Here is a 21,681-nt window from a genome sequence, read left to right as displayed (position 1 = left end):
ACCGCGACTCGCGGCTTTTGCTGCCCAAGGAGCAGCAGTCCTCCCGCTGTGGATGGAGCCAGAGAGGGCTCCAGAATCACAGGGCATCCTCAGCTGGAAGGGACTGTGGCAGCAGCTCGCTGGCCACAGCGAGACACACAACTTTCCCAGGCATCGTTCTGAGAAGATCAGAAAAAAAGATGAGAAACAATTATTATCTTAACCTGCTGCGCCTGGCATTGTGAACATGTGGAATGTGTTATGGGGATTTCGTTGCCAAAGGGAGATTTCTCAATTAGCCAATGGTAATAGTATTTGGACTGGAGGACCAATTAGGACCACCTGTAGCGAACTAGGGTATATATAAAAGTATAGGTTTCTTAATAAAGATTATTGATCAGCCTTCTGTAATGCATGGAGTCTATGCTAATTATTACCTGGCTGAGGACCCATTACTGTAATAAGGGACCACAGGGATCATCCAGTGCAGCTCCTGGCCCTGCATGGACACCCCAAAAATCCCACCCTGTCTCTGGGAATGTTGTCCAACCCCTCCTGGAGCTCTGGAAGCCTCTGAGCTGTGCCCATTCCTTGGGGAGCCTGTTCAGTGCCCAGCACCCTCTGGGGGAAAACCTTTTCCCAGTCATCCTAAAATCCACCCTAACAGGATGGATCCTGTTTCCCCACCCATCACTTCCAGCGGAGGACAGCAGCATCACTTGCAGCTGGAGTTTTATGTGCTGCTCTCACCTTCATCAGACAGAAGCAAAGCACGATCCAGGTGGATTTGAATGCTTAAATTAGTACTGAGCTACTCCTCCATCCACTTCCAGCCCTCATCCTTTCTCTTCTCCAGCCTCACTCCCTGCTCCTGCAGCCCAGAGCTGGTGCAGGGATCGCAGCAAACACGTTACTCACGAAGCAGCCAGCCTGCTTGAGGACCTAAATTTATTTCATTTTCTAAACTGCAGCTGGGAAAAAATAAGAAGCCATTAGGCTGTCAGTTGTCAGAGCTTTACAGGAGCATCAACACATCATGTTTTTCTTTACTGAGACATTAAATGTGTCAAGACCCAGTGATGGACTGTGTGGATCAGATTCAGAGGGTAGAAGGGATGGTGAGTGAGGGCAGGATGGTTTTCTCTGCTCTCCCAGGCTCCAGAGTCTTGGGAACACTGTGCTTTCCCAAATGTCAGAGTCCTTCAGCTGCTTCACCTTAATGGAACCAGTCACAGGTGTCTGCAGGGATGTCAGCAGGGAACTGAAGCTCAGTGCCCACCCATCACTGGATGAAGTGGATGAAGCAGCACCACAGGTCTCTGGTGCAGCCCTTGTGGGGAGGATTTGGATGCTGCTGGCAGCCAGGAGCGTTTCTCCCCATTTTCTCCCCGTCAGGAGGTTAATGACTGCCTGACCACGGCAATGTGCCAGGGCAGGGAACTGACAGGCAGAGCAATGTGGAAATCGTGACTTAAGCTAAGGAGAATTCAATGTGAATGGAGGTTTTATTATTTCCCAAAGTACAGCTGGACCAGGGATTTTTATTTTGTTTTTCCTGCATTTGTCAGATGCCCACAAACTTCCCAAAGCCTTCAACATCCCAAGGCTCTCCCGAATGCAGTGTTTGGTCTGCATGTACATGAGATGTGTGGCAAATATTTTATTTCAGATGCTGGCATATTTGCACTGGCACTGACTGCGTTCCATGTGAGTGATGAAAGGCCCTGTATAAATACGGTGTTTCCATTGGTATTGATTGCATTATGATTGCAATTACACTTGCAATGGAGCTGCCTGCATTATGTGTGTTATTAGATTGGCACTCATCATTAGTGCCTGCCTGAGACCACTTTCTTTTTCCTTGAGCCGTGTCTGACACAGCAGGAATGGAGCTGTGGAGGCAAAGCCAAGGCTGGGGTTGGGATGTTGGATTTTCCTGCACCACTGACCTGCCCAGGGCAGTGCCTGGGTGGTTCTGGATCTGAGCAGCTCTTCCCACTCATGCAGGGGAGTAGCTGATGCTGTCCTGGCACTGCTCAGTGCCTTCAGCTGGATGTTCCCTCCCACACGGGGTGGCTGAGCAGCTCAGCTCTCCTGGCAGCTCCTGCTGCACTCCCTCCTGGTGTGTTGAGATCCCTAAAATTCCAAGATGCCATTTAAGATTCCTTCTTGCTCTCTGTGCTGACCTCCTCATTACAGACTCAAATTTCCTTGGATATACTGTGTAGTAAAATGTCTCTTCTTCTTTGATTCAACCTCTGTCATTTTTTTTCGTTTTGTTTTTTGTTTTGTGAGATGAAGGTGCTGCGGGCTCAGAGGCGGTTTTGATATTTTCCAAGTCAGTATCTCTTCCTGCTAGGAACAAGATGTAATCTGTGTGTGTGTGCCTTCACAGGCTCACACAGAGCAGCATCAGGCTCCTGGAACAGGAAGAAAGGGATGTGCATTCCCCAAACGCAGCAGGGAGCTCTGACATTGCCTCTCCCTGGCCTCTGAAGCTGGTGAGAGGATTGCCCTTTGCCCCCTGCCCTGGAAATGTCATCCTGGCTGGAGAGGGAGTTCTGTGCCTGCTCCTCGCCCGGGGCCAAGGCAGCTCCGTGGCAAATTGATGAGGAGCAGATGCTTTGAGCTCAGGAAGGGTTTTCCCTGCCTGGGCAGGTGTTAATGGGAAAGGTTACAGGTATGATGGGGAGTGAGGAGCAGAGTGGGAAGGGGCAGATGGATAAGGCAGGATGTGGAAGGATGGGGGAAGGAGAGAGAAGCAGGATGTCTGTGCAGGGCTTTCTTCATCCAGTCACTTAATTAGAGAGGAGACCCCAACCTGGCCACCCCTGAGCCTTTGAGAAGTGGTGGGGTTTGCTCTGGGCTCTGCCTCTGGCCTCAGCCACTGCCCCAGGGAATCTGCCTAACACTTGAAGAAGGCCAAAATAATTTTTAAAAAACCACAAAGGGGTAAAAATGGGGAGGGGGAGGTGGGCATGAGGAAGGGACACAAAATGCACTCCCTCTCTGACAATCCACATGAGTTTGAAGTCAAAACATTCTGTGCTTGTCTGTTTTTTCATTCCCTCACCACCTGGTAGCTATTACCAGATGACAATTTATTCCAGGCATCCTCTTGGGAAGAGATTTCACAAGCATCAAGATTTTAAATCCCGAAAGGGCCATGCTTGGCATGGTGTGTGCCTAAGCCAGAGTGTTTGGCTCCCCTTCTCATCTTGGGCTGTGCCCCTCGCTGGGGTTTTGTGTGTGTTCCACTGGCAAAACCTCAGGATTTGGCTCTGCAGTCCAGGAGCCTCCACTGGCCTTTGAACAGCCTCTTCAGGAAGAATCTCCAGCCACAGCTGGGAGAGGGAAGGACTCTTGGAGTTTGGCTGGGAGAAGGTGGGGGAGTTGTGCCTGGGCTCTGGGACATGCTAAAAAAGGAGTTTTATTTTGTGTAACCTCAGGAGGTTTGCAAGGCAGATGGAGATGGCTGCAGAGGAGCAGGTAGATCGAAGGAGCACCTGTGTTTCTTTGGAAGGAGAGGATTCCCTCAGCAAACCTCAGCATGCCTCAACATGGGTGTCTCTGATTCAGGAGTTTATCACCAGGATAAACTGGTGCATCAGGCAGACCCTTTTGTCTTTGCTTTTCCTTTGCCTTGGAGGCTTATTAGTCAAATTGGTAACTATTCGAATATTAATTTGCTGCTAATGACTTAGTAATAGGTTGCACTGGGATGTTGCAACTCCAAAAACTGCTGTATTTTATAGGAGAGGATGGCTTTTCCCAGTGCATTATGGCTTCCTGAGCTTTCTGCCATTAGAGAATTCATCCCCTGGTGTAAAATCCCATCCCAGCTCCTCTTGCAGTCCCCCTCTGGACACCCTGCTTCCCACATTCCCTAAAAGTGCCTTCCTGGTGCCGCAGCCAGGCGTGACACACGGGGCTGTGAGCACCTCAGTGCCTTGCCAACGGTGAAAATAGACTTGTCATGTTTCGTTTGGTTTGGTTTCCAGCAGATGTATTCACAAATAACTTCATTTGATGGCAATGATGGGGAAAGAAAAGAAAATCATCCCCATGATTTTCTGAATGTTATCCAATGATCTATAAAGCTAGGCAGAAATTTAAAAAATAAAAAGGGAAAGAGAAAGGAGGAATTGTGAAGAGTTTGACAAGTGTGTCAGTGTTTCTTGAACACATTACAGCACATAATTCAGTTGGCTTGGGTTCCTAAAGCACTTCAGTGCTGGCTCCTGAGTGCTGAGCTGGGCTGTGCTGCCTGGGTTCCCAACACACGAGGGACACAGCATGCAACAAAATGCAGGAAAAATCAGGGAGCCTTTAATGCTCCTAGGGCTGGAGTGATGATGTTTGAGGAGGGAGGGGTGTGACCAGATCACTTGGGTTGTCCCTTCTGCTGCCAGAGCCACAAACCCCAGGGTTTACAGGGCTCAGCATGGTGGGATCTGCAAAATCCAGGGAGTCTCTGTCTGGATTTGCTTCTGGCCTGCTCCTGCTGTGAACCCAAATTTCCCAGGTGTGCTGAACACAGCAGGAGGAGCTGGGCAGGTGTGATGCAGGGGGAGTGCCAGCAAGCACCCCATTGCCCAGGGTGTGCCAGAGCTCCTCTCCTGCACTGCAGCTGCAACAGAAACCTGCTCAGGTGCTGCTGGCTGCAGGCAGCCCTGGGTTTGCAGATCCAGGGTTCTGGGAGGAGCTGGGCCAAGCCATCCCTGCCTGCAAAAAGTGCCACTGGAGTGGTTTCGGTGGTGGTTTGTAACCTGTAAAATCAGAGGTGCTTGGGCACTTCAGCCAAGCAGCTGCTGTTCAGCACCCCCATCACTCTGGATTTTGGTTTGCTCTCGTTTGAAAGGTGGATTTGTTTTGTTGGCAGGCAGTGGGTGAGGAGGCAGTGCCCGAGCAGAGAGGCTGTGTCACTGCAATTCTGGATAAGGCAGCATGAAGCAAGGAGGGGGAAAATACAAGAAAATATTAATAATGGTAAAAGCAGAATAAAAAATGATGTCATGGGAAGATTGAATGCAAATTCCCTTACTGTCCTGACTGTGTCTGGTGACCAATTCTGTGATACTGGGTTTGGGCACTAGGACTGGGTCTCTGAGATGGGACAAGGGACATGGAGCTGGGTTGCCGGAGCACACCAAGGAGCCTGGTGCTCCATCTGAGGGCTTGTCTCCAGGTGCCTGGAGGCACAGTGCAAGGCTTTGTCTCTTGTTTAGAGAGCCTTGGCTTTTATAAGTTCCAAAATGAGATGGCAAATTGAATTTATTCATGAGTATGGAGGCTCTCTGGGGTTTCCTCTTTAATTCAGTAGACTTGCTTTAAGGGACTCTGTTTTAGCAGAGAAAGGATGGAGTTGGTGCTTTCATCTTTCAAGCTCCCTTTACTGGTGTTCCCCCCTTGCTCCCAAGTTCTGCAGAGTCTGTCCCAGCGCAGAGATGTCCCTTCTTGTGGTTCCCATCCCTTTGTGTGTGGGATGCTGTGCCGGGTTTTTGGGACAAGGCTCCGCTCCCTGTGCAGTGGTTTGGGAGGATCCCTGGGAGGGGGTGCAGCAAAGCCCACCCAGAGGCCCCAAGGTCCTTTCTCCTTCCTTCCCATCCCCTTTTGGAGCAGGAGCTGTCCGGGTGGGGCGATGCCTCCACACCTGGCTGGCAGCTGGCTCGTGTCATGCTGTCACTGCCACCCCAGCTCAGGCTAATGGGTGCCATATGGAACGAGCCTCCCACACCCCCCAGGGAGCCCCGAGGGGTTTCCAAGCAGTGACAGGAACAGTCACAGGCACAGGGACCTGTTAGTTGCTCTTTCATGGTTCAGCAGGCTCCATTTCCACCTGCTGCTCTCTGGGGAGTCCCCGTGAGCTGCACAAGGTGCCGTGGGCAGGGAAAACAGGGTGTTTTGTGGGATGTGGGGCATCTTTGTGCAGGATGAGGGTGTGCATTGCATTTGGGGGTTAAATATCCCCACCCCAGGTTTTTGGAGATGCTCATTTCCCTCCCATTTTCGTTAGCATTTCTGCTAACAAAGTGAAGGTGGGTTCAGGGAAGGAGGGGAGCCAGAGGCTCCTTCAGCCTGTGAGCACAGCTTGGGCTGGCGGTGCTTTTGTCTCTTGCTTAACCCAATAAAGCACCGTGGGCTGATAAGCTCAGAGGGCTGCGCAGAAGCTCTTGTATAAACCATGAAAATCAGGAGAATTTTGCTGCGGTTTAAGTTTGTTATGAGCTGAATGTCAGCCTGGGTTTGTCGTCCCTCTGGGAGCGTCGGGAGCCGGCAGGTGGGAAGGTGCAGCGCTAGAATTCATTGCCTGCTGAGCTGGCTGCTGTGTGTGCGCACACCTCGCGCTCCCAGCGAGTCTCTGGGGCTGTAAAACCCCGTGGAAGGAGGTGATAAACTCCCCGAGACTCCGGCAGAACTGCACCTCCACAGCTGCTCCCGTGGTAATGGGACCGCCTGATGCACGGCGAGATCTTTACTGGGAAGGTGCCACTGAAGGACAACGTCTGATGATGTTTGGATCTTAATGTTTTACAGCTCCCCTGCCTTCGAACAATGCCTAAAAATACTAGTGTATGCAAATTATAAACTAATTTAGATGATGGAGCATGGGAATATTGCTCATACTCCCCAAGCATGGCATTTCCAATCATATCTTAGTTTCATTTTTAAGCAAAGAAATCATAATCTTGACATGTTTATCATTCAGTGCCTGCACCAATTATCTCTTTGGGTTCATTCTATAGTTCATAGAACTGATAGATTATGATCATGTTGTTAGGAGAATTGTGCAATCATTATTCCTCCAGCTGGAGGAGAAGTTGCAAAACAATTATAAAGAATGATTCTCCTTTGGATTGCTTTCGGAGTTCATGGAATAGGCAAGTTCCCATTACCAGGGACCAGGAGCTGCAAAGTTCCTGCCACTGGTGGGTTTGAACTCTTGTGATCCAAACCCTGTGTCTTGAGATGCTCATTTCCTCCAGCAAGCTCCAGTTGTAGTTATTATTTTTTTATGGGTTGATATCAGAGAGATGAATGCCATTGGCTGCACAAGGGCTGCGACTCGGAATGATAATTTCCAGTTTAATTACAGTGCAGGGGTGCTGGGGATGCACCAGTGGATACCTTTTGGGTTAGAAATTGAGACTCAAGGCTTTGCATCCAAATTACCCAGTGTGGAATTTTGACTTTAAATTGGGTGAAGTGTGGTTCCCCCAAATTAAGCATTGTCTTCTTTCGAGGCCCTTAATGAGACTCATGGGATTGTGACCCTCCCAAAGAAAATATTTGCAGGAGATGCTGCTAAGGGAGTCCTCTGGGAATTTGGGAGTTGAAGGCAGCACGCTCCTGGGGGAGAGCTTTTCTTTGATCCCCAGAAGGAGCTCTCTAATCTCTTCCATAAACACACTTGGGCAGCTCCAGGGTGATTTGGCAGCCCTGCCTCTGTGATGGATCGTCCCCAGAGGACCACGCTGCCTCCCCGCTCCTCCCCTGCCCCAGTTCTCCACTCACACTATCGAATTTTCAAGTTACTTGACCAGAAGGCAGCAGAACCAGAAAAACAAATGTCTCGTCAAGACATCATTCCCACGCAAGGATTTTGCGTCCTTGTCTCTCGCAGGCTTTTCTTTCCCTCCTCATGTCCCAGCTGGTGTCAGGACAAGAACAAAGGGCCATCCCCAGTGCCTTGGCTGTGTGTCTGTGCTTATCCAATTTGGGGCTGGATGAAATCCCCTGTCCCCCAGGCCTTTTTGTTTTGCCTTCTCCAATTGGTCAATATCGACTGCTCGAGCAGAGCTATTTATTTAAGAATGCACCTTGTCAATATTTATGTAGCCTGCAGCTGGCTGAGTGCTCCAGAGCTGTGTGGGGAGTGATGGACGGGCAGGGGCAACTCTCCAGCTGGGAAGGGCTCTGTGCTGGGGAAGGAGGGAGCAGCCTTTGAGGGGCACTGGTGATTTTGCTGTGCCTTGGAGCAGCAGTTTCCTCCCTGTGCTGGTCACACTTCCCTCCTCCTTCTCTGAAATTCTTCCTTTCCCCCTTCATCCCCACTCTGGAGGGCTCAGTTTTTCCTTTGGGGAAGGGAGAGGACAATCACATGCTTGCCATGAGACCCTCAGTTCCTTTTGGGAGCAGAAGTTGCTTCTGCTGTTAATTACCTGTTTAAATTACGTGGCCAATAACAGAGAACCTTCAATTAGGTTATTCAGGTGTTGCATACCCAGGGAAAAAGTGTGAATGTCCTAGACCCGAGCTCATGTTTTAATATGAAAACTGTTTTTATATGCTGGGTAGAGGTGCCAAGAGTCCTTCAACTTTAGAGGAAACATGGAGAAACTGGAATTATTAGTTATTATTTTCCAACACCTCCCACCCCAAGCTCCCAGAGTTAACAGGCTCCCTGTAGCTCTCCACTGGCTGGGATTTGGTAGATGGATAAACACATTTTATTTCTTTGGAAGGGGAAAAGTTGTTTACAAATTTTAAACCAGAATGGGAATGGGTTTTTTTGTCAGGACCATTTCATGAACAATAACAAAATAATGTTTAAAAAGCCTTTGAAGTGTCCCCTTCAAAAGCAAAACTGAAGTACTGGGGGGAATATTAAATGCCACAAACACAAGGTATTAATGCTTATTAATGAGCTAAGAGAAGAATAAAATGCAACTGAAAGCAGAAATTCATGCCTGACACCAAAACCTTTGTGAAGGCTCTGCCACATCTCCACAGGAGAGGGTCATATCTTTATTAAAAAAAAATAAGGCCACAAAATGGGCCTTTAGGGGAAAATCAGCTGTGGGGCTTCTAGATTTACATTGATGTTATATTAGTGGTGGTCAGGGGAAGACCCTTCTGGGTAGGAAACACTCAAGAGAACGCTCTGAGGCTCTTGCATCTTCCATAAGGAATATGACATGGATGAGCTTAAGTGCTGCTAATTCTGCTTGACAGTGCTTTTCTCAAAGTGTGTTTGACTTTTTAAATATTAGACAGTGGCAAGGGTATTGTTTTTGGTCAACTCTCCTTTTCCTTTTAATTGTTGTAGCAAGGATACAAAAAAAACCTGTTTTAAAAACAGGTCCTCTGATGAGTCAGAGCAAGATTTGCTTGTCCTGATGAGCAGCTCCAAGGAGAACACAGGACATATTTCCAATTACTTCATGGTCAAACCATTACAAAATAAAAATATTTCTAAGTGCCAGAGGAGGGAGCCAGCAAAACACAGGAAATCAGAACATTTCTGCCTTTTTAATATCTCTTTTCCTAATGAAATCAGAAGAAATTGAGTGGAGCAGCACCAAACTTTGCTGTCAGTTGAGAAAGAGTTGATGAAGTGGTGTCAGTGTGTGATGGATGAGTTGGGAACACTCACTTTAAAAATCAAAATTTTGTGGCTCTGGGAGGACAGGGCTTTCTCCTTTCTGCTCTGCCCACCTGCTCCAGTCTGTTTTTTGCAATAACCTCAGGGGTTATTTCTGGCCTTTTCCATGCTCTTGCAGCAGAGAGCAATGCATGGGGGTAGCTTGAGAATTTATGCTTGTCCAGGCTTGTCACTGCTCTGCCCACGAAGCAGAGCTGGATTTTGCTGATGGGCTCTCGGATGGACCAAGGCACACGACAATTCATGGCCTCACAGAATGGTTTGGGTTGGGAGGGACCTTAAATCTCATCTCATTCCAACCCCCTGCCATGGTCAGGCACACCTTCCAGCAGCCAGGTTGCTCTAAATCCCATCCAACCTGGCCTTGGACACTTCCATAGGTCAGCATACAAATTCCCCCTGGAAAAAGGAATGATGGCAGGGATAGTCCCAACATGGAGCTGCAGCATCCCTTCCCGGGAGGACGTTGGGTTCGCAGGGGAGACATGCTGGAGCACAGCTCATCGCTTCCATGGGGAATGTGGGGACCACGGTGCTGCCTGGAAAAGCTGGGGGAGGCAGGGAAAAGGACATCTGTGAGATGCCGGAGGCGTCTCTCCACCCCGCAGCGCTGCTGTGGGAGGCAGGGAGGGATGGAGAGAGCTGCGCCCTGCCCTGGGCAATGCAGGCGAGCTGGGTGACCCCAAACGCTCCTGTGCAGCCCCAAAACTCCTCTCCAGCACCTGGAATGGTTGGGAGCTGCCAGTGCCACTCAGTTTTGGGCCTTGCCTTTTGGTTTGTGTGCGCTTCGTCACTCCACAAATTCCCATTCCCCGCCGCCTTGCAAAATGCCTGCGCCGCATATGAAATGGAGGAGATAAAATTACAGGATCTGAGAATTGGCCGGGCTCTGTGCAATATATAACATACCAGATGGTCCTACAGGATGCCTCTGAAATATCTGTGCAATAGCATTTTAAGAAACTGATATAACTGATCAGGCAGCATATGGAAAAGACTTTCTGTGCTGTGTGAGGGTGCGGTGCCCCCTCTCCCGGCACCTGCTCTGCCTCCCCAAATTAGAGGTGCCACGCAACAATGAGCATCTCCCTTCTTTAATGGGAGATGTTCCCATCACACATCTGGGATGAGGCCCTGCAGCTGGGAGAGCACCATTCCAGCATGATTCTGTAAAAAAAAAAAAAAAAAAAAAAAAAAAAGAAAGAAAGAAAGTTGTTGTCAATCAAGGGCAGAGTGAGAACACGGTGGCTTGGTGGCTTCTTCACAACAACAACCTCCAGGATGGTCTTTTCCTGGAAGCGTCCCAAGGATGGGGCTGTTTGCACGGGGTTTCTGACCACCCAGCCTCCTTCCTGCTGCTCTGCTGTAAAAGGGGTTTTGGTCACATATTTCCCACCTCCTGGTGCCTTAAGCAGAGGGCAGTGGGTTTGTGGGAGCAGACAGACCCCCAGAAAGCTCCTTCTGGAAGGCAAGCAGCACCTCCCTCATCCCTGGGCAGCAGCACAAGCCCTGGGTCTCCAGCTGGAGTTTTGCCCCTGCTCTCCATCCTTTGAGCCGCCCCAGTCCATCCAATTTCAGATGCACCTCTTGTGCTCATCTTGCCCGTGGTGTCCCGGGGCTGCCTCTCACCCTGTGCACATCCAAAGCCTCTCCTGCCTTTTTGCTATTCCCTGCTCCTCTGCCTGGCCTCACACATGGGCTGACCCCTCTGTCAAACAGAATGGACAATATTTCCTCTCCACAAGGCTTGGCTCATATTCTTTGAGGTACTTCGGGGTCACGGGATGAAAGGCTCCTTGCTGCTTCTGCAATGAGTCCAAGTCGAGCTAAGAATAGATCTATAAACAAGCCAGCAGGGAAAGCTTCCCTGGGGAACCTCTCGGGACTCTCAGAGAATGTCATTGCTGGAGTCATTGTCACAGGAGAGGTGGACCCTGCTGAGCCCTTGCTCTGGGGGGTGCCTGCCTTTCCTATGTGGGGGATGGCTCTGCGCAAATCCTCTCCCAAACTGCAGATTGCTTTTGGTCCCAAAGAGCAGCGCTGGGGTTGGACACCCCACAGCTGAGGCAGGAGAGGGAATATTGCATCCAGTGGCTGCAAGAGCTGTGGTGGGCAATGTTGCAGGACACAGCTGGTGGGCTCTTGTTGGGATCTGGAGGGATGGAAACGATTTTCCTCCCAAACCTTTCTCCCTGGTGCCCTGGGAGAGGGGTGAGGGCTGGGATGAGCTGCAGGGATGGGTTTTTCACCGGCACGTGAAATGCTCTGGCAGGAGGCTCCACGCTTGGTTGCTACCCACGCTCGTGCAGAGAGGTATTTCGAGCTGTCAGTCTGGCGTGCTGTCTGTCTGTCCACCCACCCAGGCATCTATAAAAATCCAGGCTGGATTAAATGTCTGTCAGAGCCCTGCTGCTGGGGCCAGGGCTCCTGATGCTGATCCTTGTCCTGGAACCCAGCGTCCAGGTGGAGAGGGTCGGGATTGGAGTCTGAAATGTGCAGCTTGATCAGCTTGATCCCTGTTTTTGGAGTAATCTACATAAAAGCTGAGAGTGGGAATCTTGCAGAAAGCAGGCTTCCCTCCTTTGTCTTTCCTGACTCTGTCCTCTCTGTTATCTTGACGGCTTCTGCTTGGCTGCCGTGTTGCTCTTTAATCTGGAGCCCTCTGTTCTTACCTGAGCTACAGAGGCTTGATGAGAAAAGCCACTGAACTTGGAGAAAAATGAAAAGGAGCGAAGCTTAAAAAAATGTTTTCTTTTGCTTTCATTCTTAAGGAAAAAAAAAAGAAAAAAAAAAAAAAAGAAGAGAAAACCCAACCCCCAGAAGTGCACAGACAGTGAGCGATGCCTGGATGCATCCTTGAACCGTCTCCTGCTTATAGATCAGGGATGCATCATTTCTGCTCTGTTTTCTTTCTTTTCCCCCACTCTTTTCCCGACATTCAATAATTTTGATCAAAGCCAAGCAAACAAAAAACTCTTTGCTTTCAACCCATTGACTGGGATAAGGGAGTCCTACCCCAGTCCTGAGCAGAGCACCTTCAGAGAGGGTGGGATGGGGAGCCTGGAGCAGTGAGGCGAGAGGGGATGGGGGGTGGCACAGAAGGAACTTGATGCCTGCGTGGAGATAATGTTTTGTACATGACAACAATGGGTAATTACTGTGATCAAAGATCTGTGTGAGGGTATCTTGTGTTTCATCACTCCTGGCGCTGGCCCATCCTTCTGACAGCTGAGGAGGGGAGGAAACTCCCTCCTGTCTTTTCCCACCACCCTTCCTCCCGTGAGGATTCCTCCCAGCAGACGGGGTGCTCCAGAGGGTGGTGGTGTTTTGGGAGGTGGCTGGGAGCACCTGGGGGTGCACAGGGGCTGGGCTCTTCCCAGGAGTGCCCAGAGAGGGCAACGAGCACAATCAAAGTGCAAGAAATTATCTTTAAATGTAAGAAAAGCTGTTTCAGGGAAGTGATGCTCCAGCACTGGGATGGGCTGTCCAGGGACACTGTGGGGTGCTGACCTCCTGGTGCTGCCACGTTTTCCAGGGCTCACAGCACATCTCTGGAGGTGCCTCATCCAGCATGTGGCAGGTAATGATTCTTGACGGGAATTAGGACCCTGTCCATCTGGCCCTGTTCTACCATCTAACAAGAGGAGATAAGTGCACTTAACAACACACCAGCTCTTGTTCAGGCCCCTTCTTCCCAAGCCAGAATCAATAGCAGGTCTCTACAGCTTTTAGAGACTTAGATCCCATCTTTTCATCTCTCTCTCACTCATTTTTCCCAAGCAGCATGTGCACGATTTCTCTTTTTTTTTTTTTTTCACTCTGTGGAAATTTTCCCATTCCACCTTTCATCTGCACCCGCCTGGCGCCGGCATAGCCGGGGCTGCAGCTTGCACACCAGATAAGAAACCACACCATACCTGGGTTCCCTGATCCTCATCTCCCCCTCTCTCCTGGTCAGGAGCTCTCCCACAGTCTCATTTATCTTCAAAGTGCTTTACAAACGCTAATTAATCCCCCCAGCAACCCGCTGGGGGAGGTGATGCATCGCTGTTTGCCCTCAGCCTCTGATGCCAGCACCCTCATTTCTCGCCCTCGGTTTCTCCCCTGCTTGCTGTGCTTGCCCTGGTTTGGAGGAGTGGAACACTGTCCCCATGGAAGGGTAGCAGGACAGTTGGTGTCTGTGTCACAATGGTTGGGGACCTGCGTGGAAGGAGCCTGACTGATGGCACTTCAAGCCAGGACCTTCCAGAGGTGAGCAGTGCCGCTCGCTCCATCTCCTCCCGAGCCCCAGCCTGCTTCTCCCTTGCCTTTTCCTGCTCATTTAGTTGCCTTAGGTCCAGCTTAATTGTTTTGTTTGCCTTCCCCTCGGGGCTGGGTGGATGCTGCTGGCCCAGCCTGAGGTAACTCACAGTGTTTGCCCTCGGGGAGGGCTGCAGGGATGAAGAGGCACTTGGGGAGGATGGTCAGGTAGGTCCTCGTGCTCTCCCTGCAGAGCTTGGGGTGGTTGGTGCTCAATTCATAGAGTCACGGGATGGTTTGGGTTGGTATCATCTCATTCCAACCCCCTGCTATGGGCAGGGACACTTCCCATTCGACCAGGTTGCTCCAAGCCCCATCCAGGTTGTTTATTCCTGCAGGAGCTCTGAGTTCAGAGAGTCTTTAAAAAAAAAAAAAAAAGAAAAAAAAAAAAGAAAAAAGCTAGGGTTTTTTTTTTTTTTTTTCTCTCTCCTTGCACGAAATGCAAATCAATAGCTGTTGTATTCACATTCTAACAAGATGTCAAGGAGAAAAGGGTAGCCTTTCATTCAGCAGAGCACACACACACCCCGAAGGAGGGGACAGGAAGGAGGGAGCGGGGCGGGAGGAGGTTGTGGGGGCTGCCTGGAGCGGGCGCTGCCGAGAGGGCACGGGGGTGAAAGCCACAGGCACGGCTGGTTTGGGAGGCTTTCTGTTTCCCTGGAGCACTCTGCTCTCCTTCCTGCCCATCCCAGAGCTCCTGCTCCCCATCCTGACCCCCTCAGCATCCTTTTCATCCCAACCCTTCTGCACCCCTTCCAGCCCATCCCAACCCTTCTGCTCCCCTTCCAGCCTATCCCAACCCTTCTGCTCCCCTTCCAGCCCATTCCAACCCTTCTGCTCCCCTTCCAGCTCCCCTTCCTGCCCATCCCAGTGCTCCCACTTTGCTCCCCTACACCTCCCAGTGTGACAGACACCTCTCAAGGCACTGCCTGGACTCCTTGCAAAGTCACAGCCCTGCAAAGAGGTGCCATCCAGTTCCCGGCACTGGTCGGGATGGGATGGTCCGTGAAGATGTGGGATGCTGGAGTTGGGAAGGAGAGTGGAGGTGGCCAGGGCAAGGATGGTCCTCAGCACCTAGAGGAGCAGGACAGCTCTCTGTGGCACGAGGTGATCTGTGTCACGAGGTGATCTGTGGCACGAGGTGATCTGTGGCACGTGGTGATCTGTGGCACGAGGTGATCTGTGGCACGAGGTGATCTGTGGCACGTGGTGATCTGTGGCACGTGGTGATCTGTGGCACGAGGTGATCTGTGGCACGTGGTGATCTGTGGCACGAGGTGATCTGTGGCACGAGGTGATCTGTGGCACGTGGTGATCTGTGGCACGTGGTGATCTGTGGCACGAGGTGATGCAGGACTCTGTAGGGATCACCTCTGGCAGATGGGATCAGCCCAGTGGAGGCTGCTCTGGTGATGGAGCATCCGGGATGGAGCAGGGATGCTCCTCACCCTGCTCTCCTGCGCTGCTCTGCCCCCTCTCCCTGCTGTGCAAGCAGAGGAAACCTCTGCTTCACTGAAAACGTGTTATTTCCCCCAGAGACTAGTCTGGTCCCAGATGTGAATATGCATTGAGACAGCTGGGGAAAAAAACCTCTGGAAATACACACAAAAATCATGTCTAAATGTGCCCAGCGGACCAGAATGTCTCCTCTCCAACTGGGGGCTGCCTGTCAAATTTAAATATGCATTTTAGATTCTCTGCTTGATATCAGAAAGCAAACAACCCCATATATCCCAGAAAAGCTCCACCAGCTAAATACATATTTATACACCTTTTTATTATGTGTGTTGGAAATCAAACAAATGAAACAGGCCAGTGCCTGCTCGGTCCTGCAGAGCTGGTGAGCAGTGATGGATTTGTTGGGCTGATCAAAGCACATTTGTTCCCATTTTGCAGACGGGAAGGTAAAGGCAGCAAGGTACCAAAGGTCTGCTCTGAGGTCACCCTCAGAGCTGTGTTTGGCAATTCGGGTGCCAGCCTAATTGGCCAAAATATATGCAAAGAGAGCAGCTCAGTGTGTGCTGGATTTGGGCAATAATCACTGCCAGGTGAAAAAAAAAAAAAAAAAAAAAAAAAAAAGCAAATGGGAAAAGTGTGGTGGGAGAAAAAAAAAAAAAGTAAGAATGTGTTGTTTTGAAACTTACCCAAATATAGCTTTTCAACTCAGGGTTTGAAAGCAGAGCAACATGTTTGTTCTGAGTCCATCAAACATTTCTGTTAATTAGAAATGATTTCTTTGTTCATTTCCTTTAGTTCCTCCAAGATAACTTTATTTCTTTTTGCCCTGGGTGGATTCAGAACTCGCTGTGTGCATTTGGAGAATGAGCTGCAGCCACAGGGTTCAGCTGAGCCCCAAAGCAGCTCAGTTTCCCCTGGGCACAGATGTCTCTGTCCTGGGCTGGCCAGCAAGGATGCAGCCACATGCCTGGCAGCCCTGGGAAATCCCAAATGTCTCTTTGCAGCTGTTTTCCCAAAATACTTGTGAAGCAAAGGATAAATTTGCTTGGTGTCATCTGCTAGGGTGTCATTTAGAGGGAAATTCAGGACAGAAATATCCCTGTCCTCATCCCAGGCTGAGGGAGACACTCTGCTCACTGATTTTTGCTCCATGAGATGATTTAGCCCTTTCAGAGGTCAAGCAACATAACTTTACTCTTATTAAAGGAATTAAATCCTTAGTCATGTTTTCTTTGGAGCTTTCCTGAGGATGCAGGAGATGGGATGCCTTCAGCAGATAATGTGAGAATATGGTTGAGTTAAAAGCTTTTAAAAACTTGTGGTTTATTCGTGCTGAGTAGAAAATGAAGAAGGATTAATGGTTAAAAGCTGGAGGAGTTTGTCCTGGCAGAGTGTGTTTGGCTCCTGTCCCTCTCTGGGTGAGGACGCCCCTTCCAGAGCACAAGGGATGTGGCTTTGTGCTCCAAACCCACTATCCCTGTTCCTCCCAGTGCTGCTGTGTATGGAAATAATGTCAGATAAGAGGAATGTGCATGGACGGGGATGTGCTGGTATCGAGTTGTAACAGGTGGGTGAGACAAAAGGGAAAAAAGACCAGAGAGGAGGGAATGATCAGGGGTTTGTGGATTTGGATGCCAGGGGAGCTCTGGCCCCAGCTCGGTGGCAGGCTGTGGGAATTGGTGTTTGTGGATCCATCATTCTTCCAGGATTCCTGCACCCCAGTGCAGAGGGGCTCTCAGGCAGGTGCTCCCTGAGATGATGGTTTAATGCAAAAAGGAGCCTCGAGGGAAAATAATCCAGGAAAATGGGGATCCAGGGACGGTGAGAACAAGCCCAGGAAGATGAGAACAGAGACTAAGGCAAGGAGCAGGTGAAACCCTGGGGTGTGGGATGTGGAGGGGTGTGTGGCCACTGGTACCAGAAAACTGTGGTGAGTTAGCTGGAAATCCGAAGTGTTGGGCTGAAAGTTCTCTTGGACTGGCCTGGAAATCAAAAAGAGACCTTTAACTCTGAGTTAGTGGGGAAAGAGACTGCTTTCAGGAAAACTGAAGGTTTAAATTTGCCCTGAAGCATTAAAAAAAACTTGCTTACAGTCTGTTTTTAACAAAGCTGCAGTTAATGAAAAATAAGAAACAAGAAACATCTTTTTGTTTAGAAAATGTCAAAAATAAGTACTGTTTGTTTTGGAAATTAACCTTTGCAACTTTTTTTTTTTTTTTTTTGACAATGCAGCAAACTCTAGCCCTGACTGCTCAATGCCTTGGTCTGGAAGTGGCTGTGGGAGTGGGACATGGCAGGGGCAGCTGTCCAAGCCCTGCACTGGGGATGCTCAGGGCTCAGCAGAGGTGTGGGAACGTGCCAGGGAGGGGGGGTCTGGGGGCAAGCAGGAAAATTGTGGCATCCTGGAAGGAAGGGAGAGCCTGAGGAAAACTTCTTGGTTTGGGATGGTATTGGGTAGGGGGTTTGCAGGAGCAGGTACCCTGAACTTAGTGTCTTTTTGGGGCTCTGTGAATTGCTGAAGGGAAAAAAAAAAAACATGTCTCCAGTTGGGATGCACAGGGAAGATTGCTGCCTGGTTTCAGAGATTTTGTGTGAAAAACACCCACTCATGCTAAAAAGCTTGGATTGCTCCCTGGTTTGCCTCAGCAGTAGGAAGAGCTGCTGCTGCCTTCCCGGCGAGGGAAGCAGAGGGCAGGGTGAGCCAAGGGGCTGAAGCCCGGAGCTGCCCCACCAGCCAGCTCCAGGCTGGGGAAGAAAAAAATTCCCCTTTGCAGGCGGCTGGTGCACGAGGAGCTGGTGCGACCGTGCTCGTGTCCGTGCAGGGCTGCTCCTGCATCCCGGGGCTGCTCCCTGCATCCCAGAGTTGCTCCCTCCATCCCGGGGCTGCTCCTGCATCCCGGGGCTGCTCCCTCCATCCCGGGGCTGCACCCTGCATCCCAGAGCTGCTCCTGCATCCCGGGGCTGCTCCCCCCATCCCGGGGCTGCACCCTGCATCCCAGAGCTGCTCCCTCCATCCCAGAACTGCTCCCTCCATCCCAGAGCTGCTCCTGCATCCCGGGGCTACTCCCTCCATCCCGGGGCTGCACCCTGCATCCCAGAGCTGCTCCTGCATCCCGGGGCTGCTCCCCCCATCCCGGGGCTGCACCCTGCATCCCAGAGCTGCTCCCTCCATCCCAGAACTGCTTCCTCCATCCCAGAGCTGCTCCTGCATCCCGGGGCTACTCCCTCCATCCCGGGGCTGCACCCTGCATTCCAGAGCTGCTCCTGCATCCCGGGGCTGCTCCCTCCATCCCGGGGCTGCACCCTGCATCCCAGAGCTGCTCCCTCCATCCCGGGGCTGCTCCCTCCATCCCGGGGCTGCACCCTGCATCCCAGAACTGCTCCCTCCACCCCGGGGCTGCTCCCTCCATCCCAGAACTGCTCCCTCCATCCCGGGGCTGCTCCCTCCATCCCAGAGCTGCTCCCTCCATCCCGGGGCTGCTCCCTCCATCCCGGGGCTGCACCCTGCATCCCAGAGCTGCTCCTGCATCCCGGGGCTGCTCCCTCCATCCCGGGGCTGCTCCCTCCATCCCGGGGCTGCACCCTGCATCCCAGAGCTGCTCCTGCATCCCGGGGCTGCTCCCTCCATCCCGGGGCTGCTCCCTCCATCCCGGGGCTGCACCCTGCATCCCGGGGCTGCTCCCTCCATCCCTATAGCTGTTCCCTGCATCCCGGGCACCAGCTGGTGCCGGGAGGGATGCTCGGGGGGGTCGATGCCTGCATTTAACTCCCTAGTTGCGGAGTGAAACCCGCAGGAGAGCGAGTGTGCCTGTGTCAGTCAGCATCCTGAACCAATGGGTGCCCGGTAGGAGGTCTGCGCTCCCGGTGCACGCACGGAGCCTGGTGCTCCTTCTGCCAGTTGTGTGCGAGTGTGTGTGCGTGTGCAAGGGGAGATCAGACACACTGACTGCCTGTTCCCGTCTCTCCCCCTCTCTCCAGCTCGCTAACTCCGTCTCCCTCCCTCTGCAAACATTGGATTTAAACCTGCTCAGAATTCAGCGCAGACGGAAAGCAGCGGCGGCAGCAGCCAGCAGCAAGCAAAGCAGCCGCTCGCCTACCGCAGCTCAAAGATGTACCATCCTGCCTGCTGGATCGTCTTCACGGCCACCACTGCCCTGCTCTTCATCCCAGGTAGCGCAGGAAGCTTTTTCTCCGGCGGATGGGAGGGCAGGGGCTCGCAGGGTGGGAGAGCCGAGCGGGCTCTGCGCGCAGGGAGCCCGGGCTCCGCGCACATTGCGCACGAACGCGCACATGCAGGCAGGCAGCGAGTTGCTCTGCAGCGGGGAATTGCCCAGTGCTCCCAGTGAGGGGGCTCCGGAGCCGTGCTGGACCCCCAGGAGGGCACCGAGCCGCCGGTACCTGAGCGGTGCCGGCACCTGCAGTGGGGCTGGCCGGGATCACGCAGCAGCCCCCGAGCTGGGCAGGGTCTGTCCCCTCGGGCAACCTCTGCCTCGACATGATGCATGGGCTCATGCAGTTTTTCCCCTTCAGAGTTGCGCACCCGCTGTGCCCTCCCTCTTCTGAGAACTGTCATGCTATTCCCTGTGCTTCCCTCATTCGTGCTTCCTTGATTCCTGCCAGGCAAACTCGGTGCCTTCCCCTCGCTCCCTTTCCCAAAGTGAAAATGAACCCCCCGCCTCAATCCAGGCACGCGGGGAGGCCGTGCCGGTGCCGCAACCTCGGTGAACTGAGCGGGTGGCTCCCGAAATGCGGGTTGGCCTCGTCCCCTCGGCTCAGGGGGAGATGCTGGGTTTGGATCCAGCGCTGCCTCCGTGCAGATGCTCGCGGGGCAGCGAGCGCTGCATCCAGCGAGGGCGATGGGGATGGGCAGCAGAGCCGAGCGCCGGGGGGAGGAAGTCACCGGCGTATTTTTTGATGATGATGTGCACTTTTAGCAGCTGGGAAGATTATCATCCCTGTGCAAGAAGATGGGGACTGGGTGTCGAGGCTTGGATCCCATTTTAACCCAACCTGTGTTTTTCATGACTGCCAGGGAGAATTCTCTTGGACCCGTGAGGGCATAGCGAGGCACAGCTGTGATTTCAGCAGCTGAACCACGGGCTGTTTGGGGATGGTGTGTGTAGCAAGAGGGTGAGGCTGGCGGGGGAGAGATTACTTGTGCCACAGCTGGCAAACAGCTCTGCCCACAGCAGTGCTGAACAGGAGAGTTCTTGGGTTAAAACTTGCTTGTGGAGGCTCGTGCCACGGCACCAGCCACATCCTGGGGTCCTGTGGAGCTGTCACAGTGCAAACTGAGCAGATCAGTGGGTACAAGGCCCCCTGGAATGGGCTGGGTACCCCTCTGTGGGATGGCAGGGGGCTGGGATGTGCATCAGCACTGGGGTCAGCCCTGTCCCCTGGGCTGAGCTTTGGCTGTCGGGGAGCAGTAGTGGAGAAGCAGAGCCTCGAGCTCCTCAGAAACACCAGAAACCAAAATGGTGCATCTGTAGTTTAGCACGTGAGCACGAGGGAACCGTGGCTGTGTGAGCTGCCTGACTTTGTGCATGTAAAGGGTATTTTTTGAAAATAGATCTCCAGCAGGACAGGGTGGGTGTGCCTGGGGTGGGGGCAGGCGTGCCTCAGCAAGGCTGCGCTGAGTAGAGCATTGGCTCTTTCACCCTCCTGCTGGATGAGGTTCTGTGGGTTGGAATTGCAGAGAATGGATGGAAGCAGCTGTGTGGGCCAAATGGGAGGACGTGTGACACTTGATGGGCTGTCATCGAGATGTCCTTAAGCTGTAGGAGCTGGCAGGAACCTGACAGGGCTCATTTGCTGTTTGCCAGTGCCCTGCTCAGTTTCCTCAGGATGTGGCTGTTTGGGCCAAGGCCAAGCCAAAGCCTGGGCTGGCTCTGGCCTCGGTGTGTGCCAGAGAAGGAAAAGGCCCCTGCATTTAAGCCCCTGGAAACTTGGGAGAGGCTTCTTGATCCACACTTATGCGGTTGTAGCTCTCCCTTCTTATTTCTATTAAGCAGCAATATCTGCTTTGGCTTTGGATGTCCCCTGAGCTAAACCAGCCCAGGACTCTGCCTGGCTGGGCTCAGCCCTTAATCCATCAAGCCAAACCCTTCTGCCTGCATTAGAGGAAGGGAAATACTCTGGGCTGCTTGATGCTTTGCCTTCCTGCCCTGGATTTGAACATCTCCAATCCTTTTTATTTGTGCCTGGCTTGCAGAGGTTGGATGTTTTCCCTCCCTGCCCAACCTGTCCCAGCAGTGATTTCAGTCATGGTTTCACTGCCGTGGGCTGGAACACGAGTCATGTTGGCAAAGTCATGGATGGCAGAGGGAAGGTGAATGGTCCCTGCTGTCCTTTGGAGCCTTCCCCATTCCCAAAGTTTTTTTCTTGGGCTGTTTATTATTCACAGGCGTAATCCCAAGGGTTTTATGCAGGTGACTCTCCCCTGGGATATGCAGAGGCTGTTTCTGAAGTGCAAACTCTTTCCTTTTCCGTTTTTATCCGAATCCTGCGGGAGTTTCACACGGGGTGGTTAAAGTGAGAAGGGAACCTGCTTTTAGAAGGTG

The 21,681-nt window shown here is 51.9% G+C and overlaps 1 protein-coding gene and 1 long non-coding RNA gene across 5 annotated transcripts in view; one reads left to right on the top strand and one right to left on the bottom strand.

Annotated features, from left to right (window-relative positions):
- LOC137462055 (opioid-binding protein/cell adhesion molecule homolog) overlaps window positions 1-21,681 on the top strand; it is a 342,323-nt gene that overhangs the window by 24,914 nt on the left and 295,728 nt on the right. For 2 of the 3 annotated variants that reach the window (XM_068172053.1, XM_068172051.1), the window contains exon 1: window positions 18,998-19,291. In XM_068172053.1, the coding sequence (XP_068028154.1) occupies window positions 19,231-19,291 (61 nt within the window). In that variant the 5' untranslated portion in view covers window positions 18,998-19,230. Of the gene's footprint in view, window positions 1-18,997; window positions 19,292-21,681 lie in introns of those variants that run through there. The other variant, XM_068172052.1, reaches the window with a different exon arrangement.
- Window positions 10,561-13,823, bottom strand: LOC137462060 (uncharacterized). Of its 2 annotated transcripts, XR_010993564.1 has the most exons (3): window positions 13,282-13,522; window positions 12,875-12,998; window positions 10,561-12,067 (listed from the first exon to the last, which is right to left on the bottom strand). It is a non-coding gene; the product is annotated as an uncharacterized lncRNA (long non-coding RNA). The 2 variants fall into 2 exon arrangements; XR_010993563.1 differs by lacking the exon at window positions 10,561-12,067 and having other exon boundaries at window positions 12,788-12,998; window positions 13,282-13,823.

The sequence above is a fragment of the Anomalospiza imberbis genome, chromosome 24 (genome assembly GCF_031753505.1).
Source record: "Anomalospiza imberbis isolate Cuckoo-Finch-1a 21T00152 chromosome 24, ASM3175350v1, whole genome shotgun sequence".
In the NCBI taxonomy this organism is placed as follows: Eukaryota; Metazoa; Chordata; class Aves; order Passeriformes; family Viduidae; genus Anomalospiza; species Anomalospiza imberbis.
Note: the sequence above shows the minus strand (reverse complement) of the source record. Positions and strands in the feature narration are given on the sequence as shown.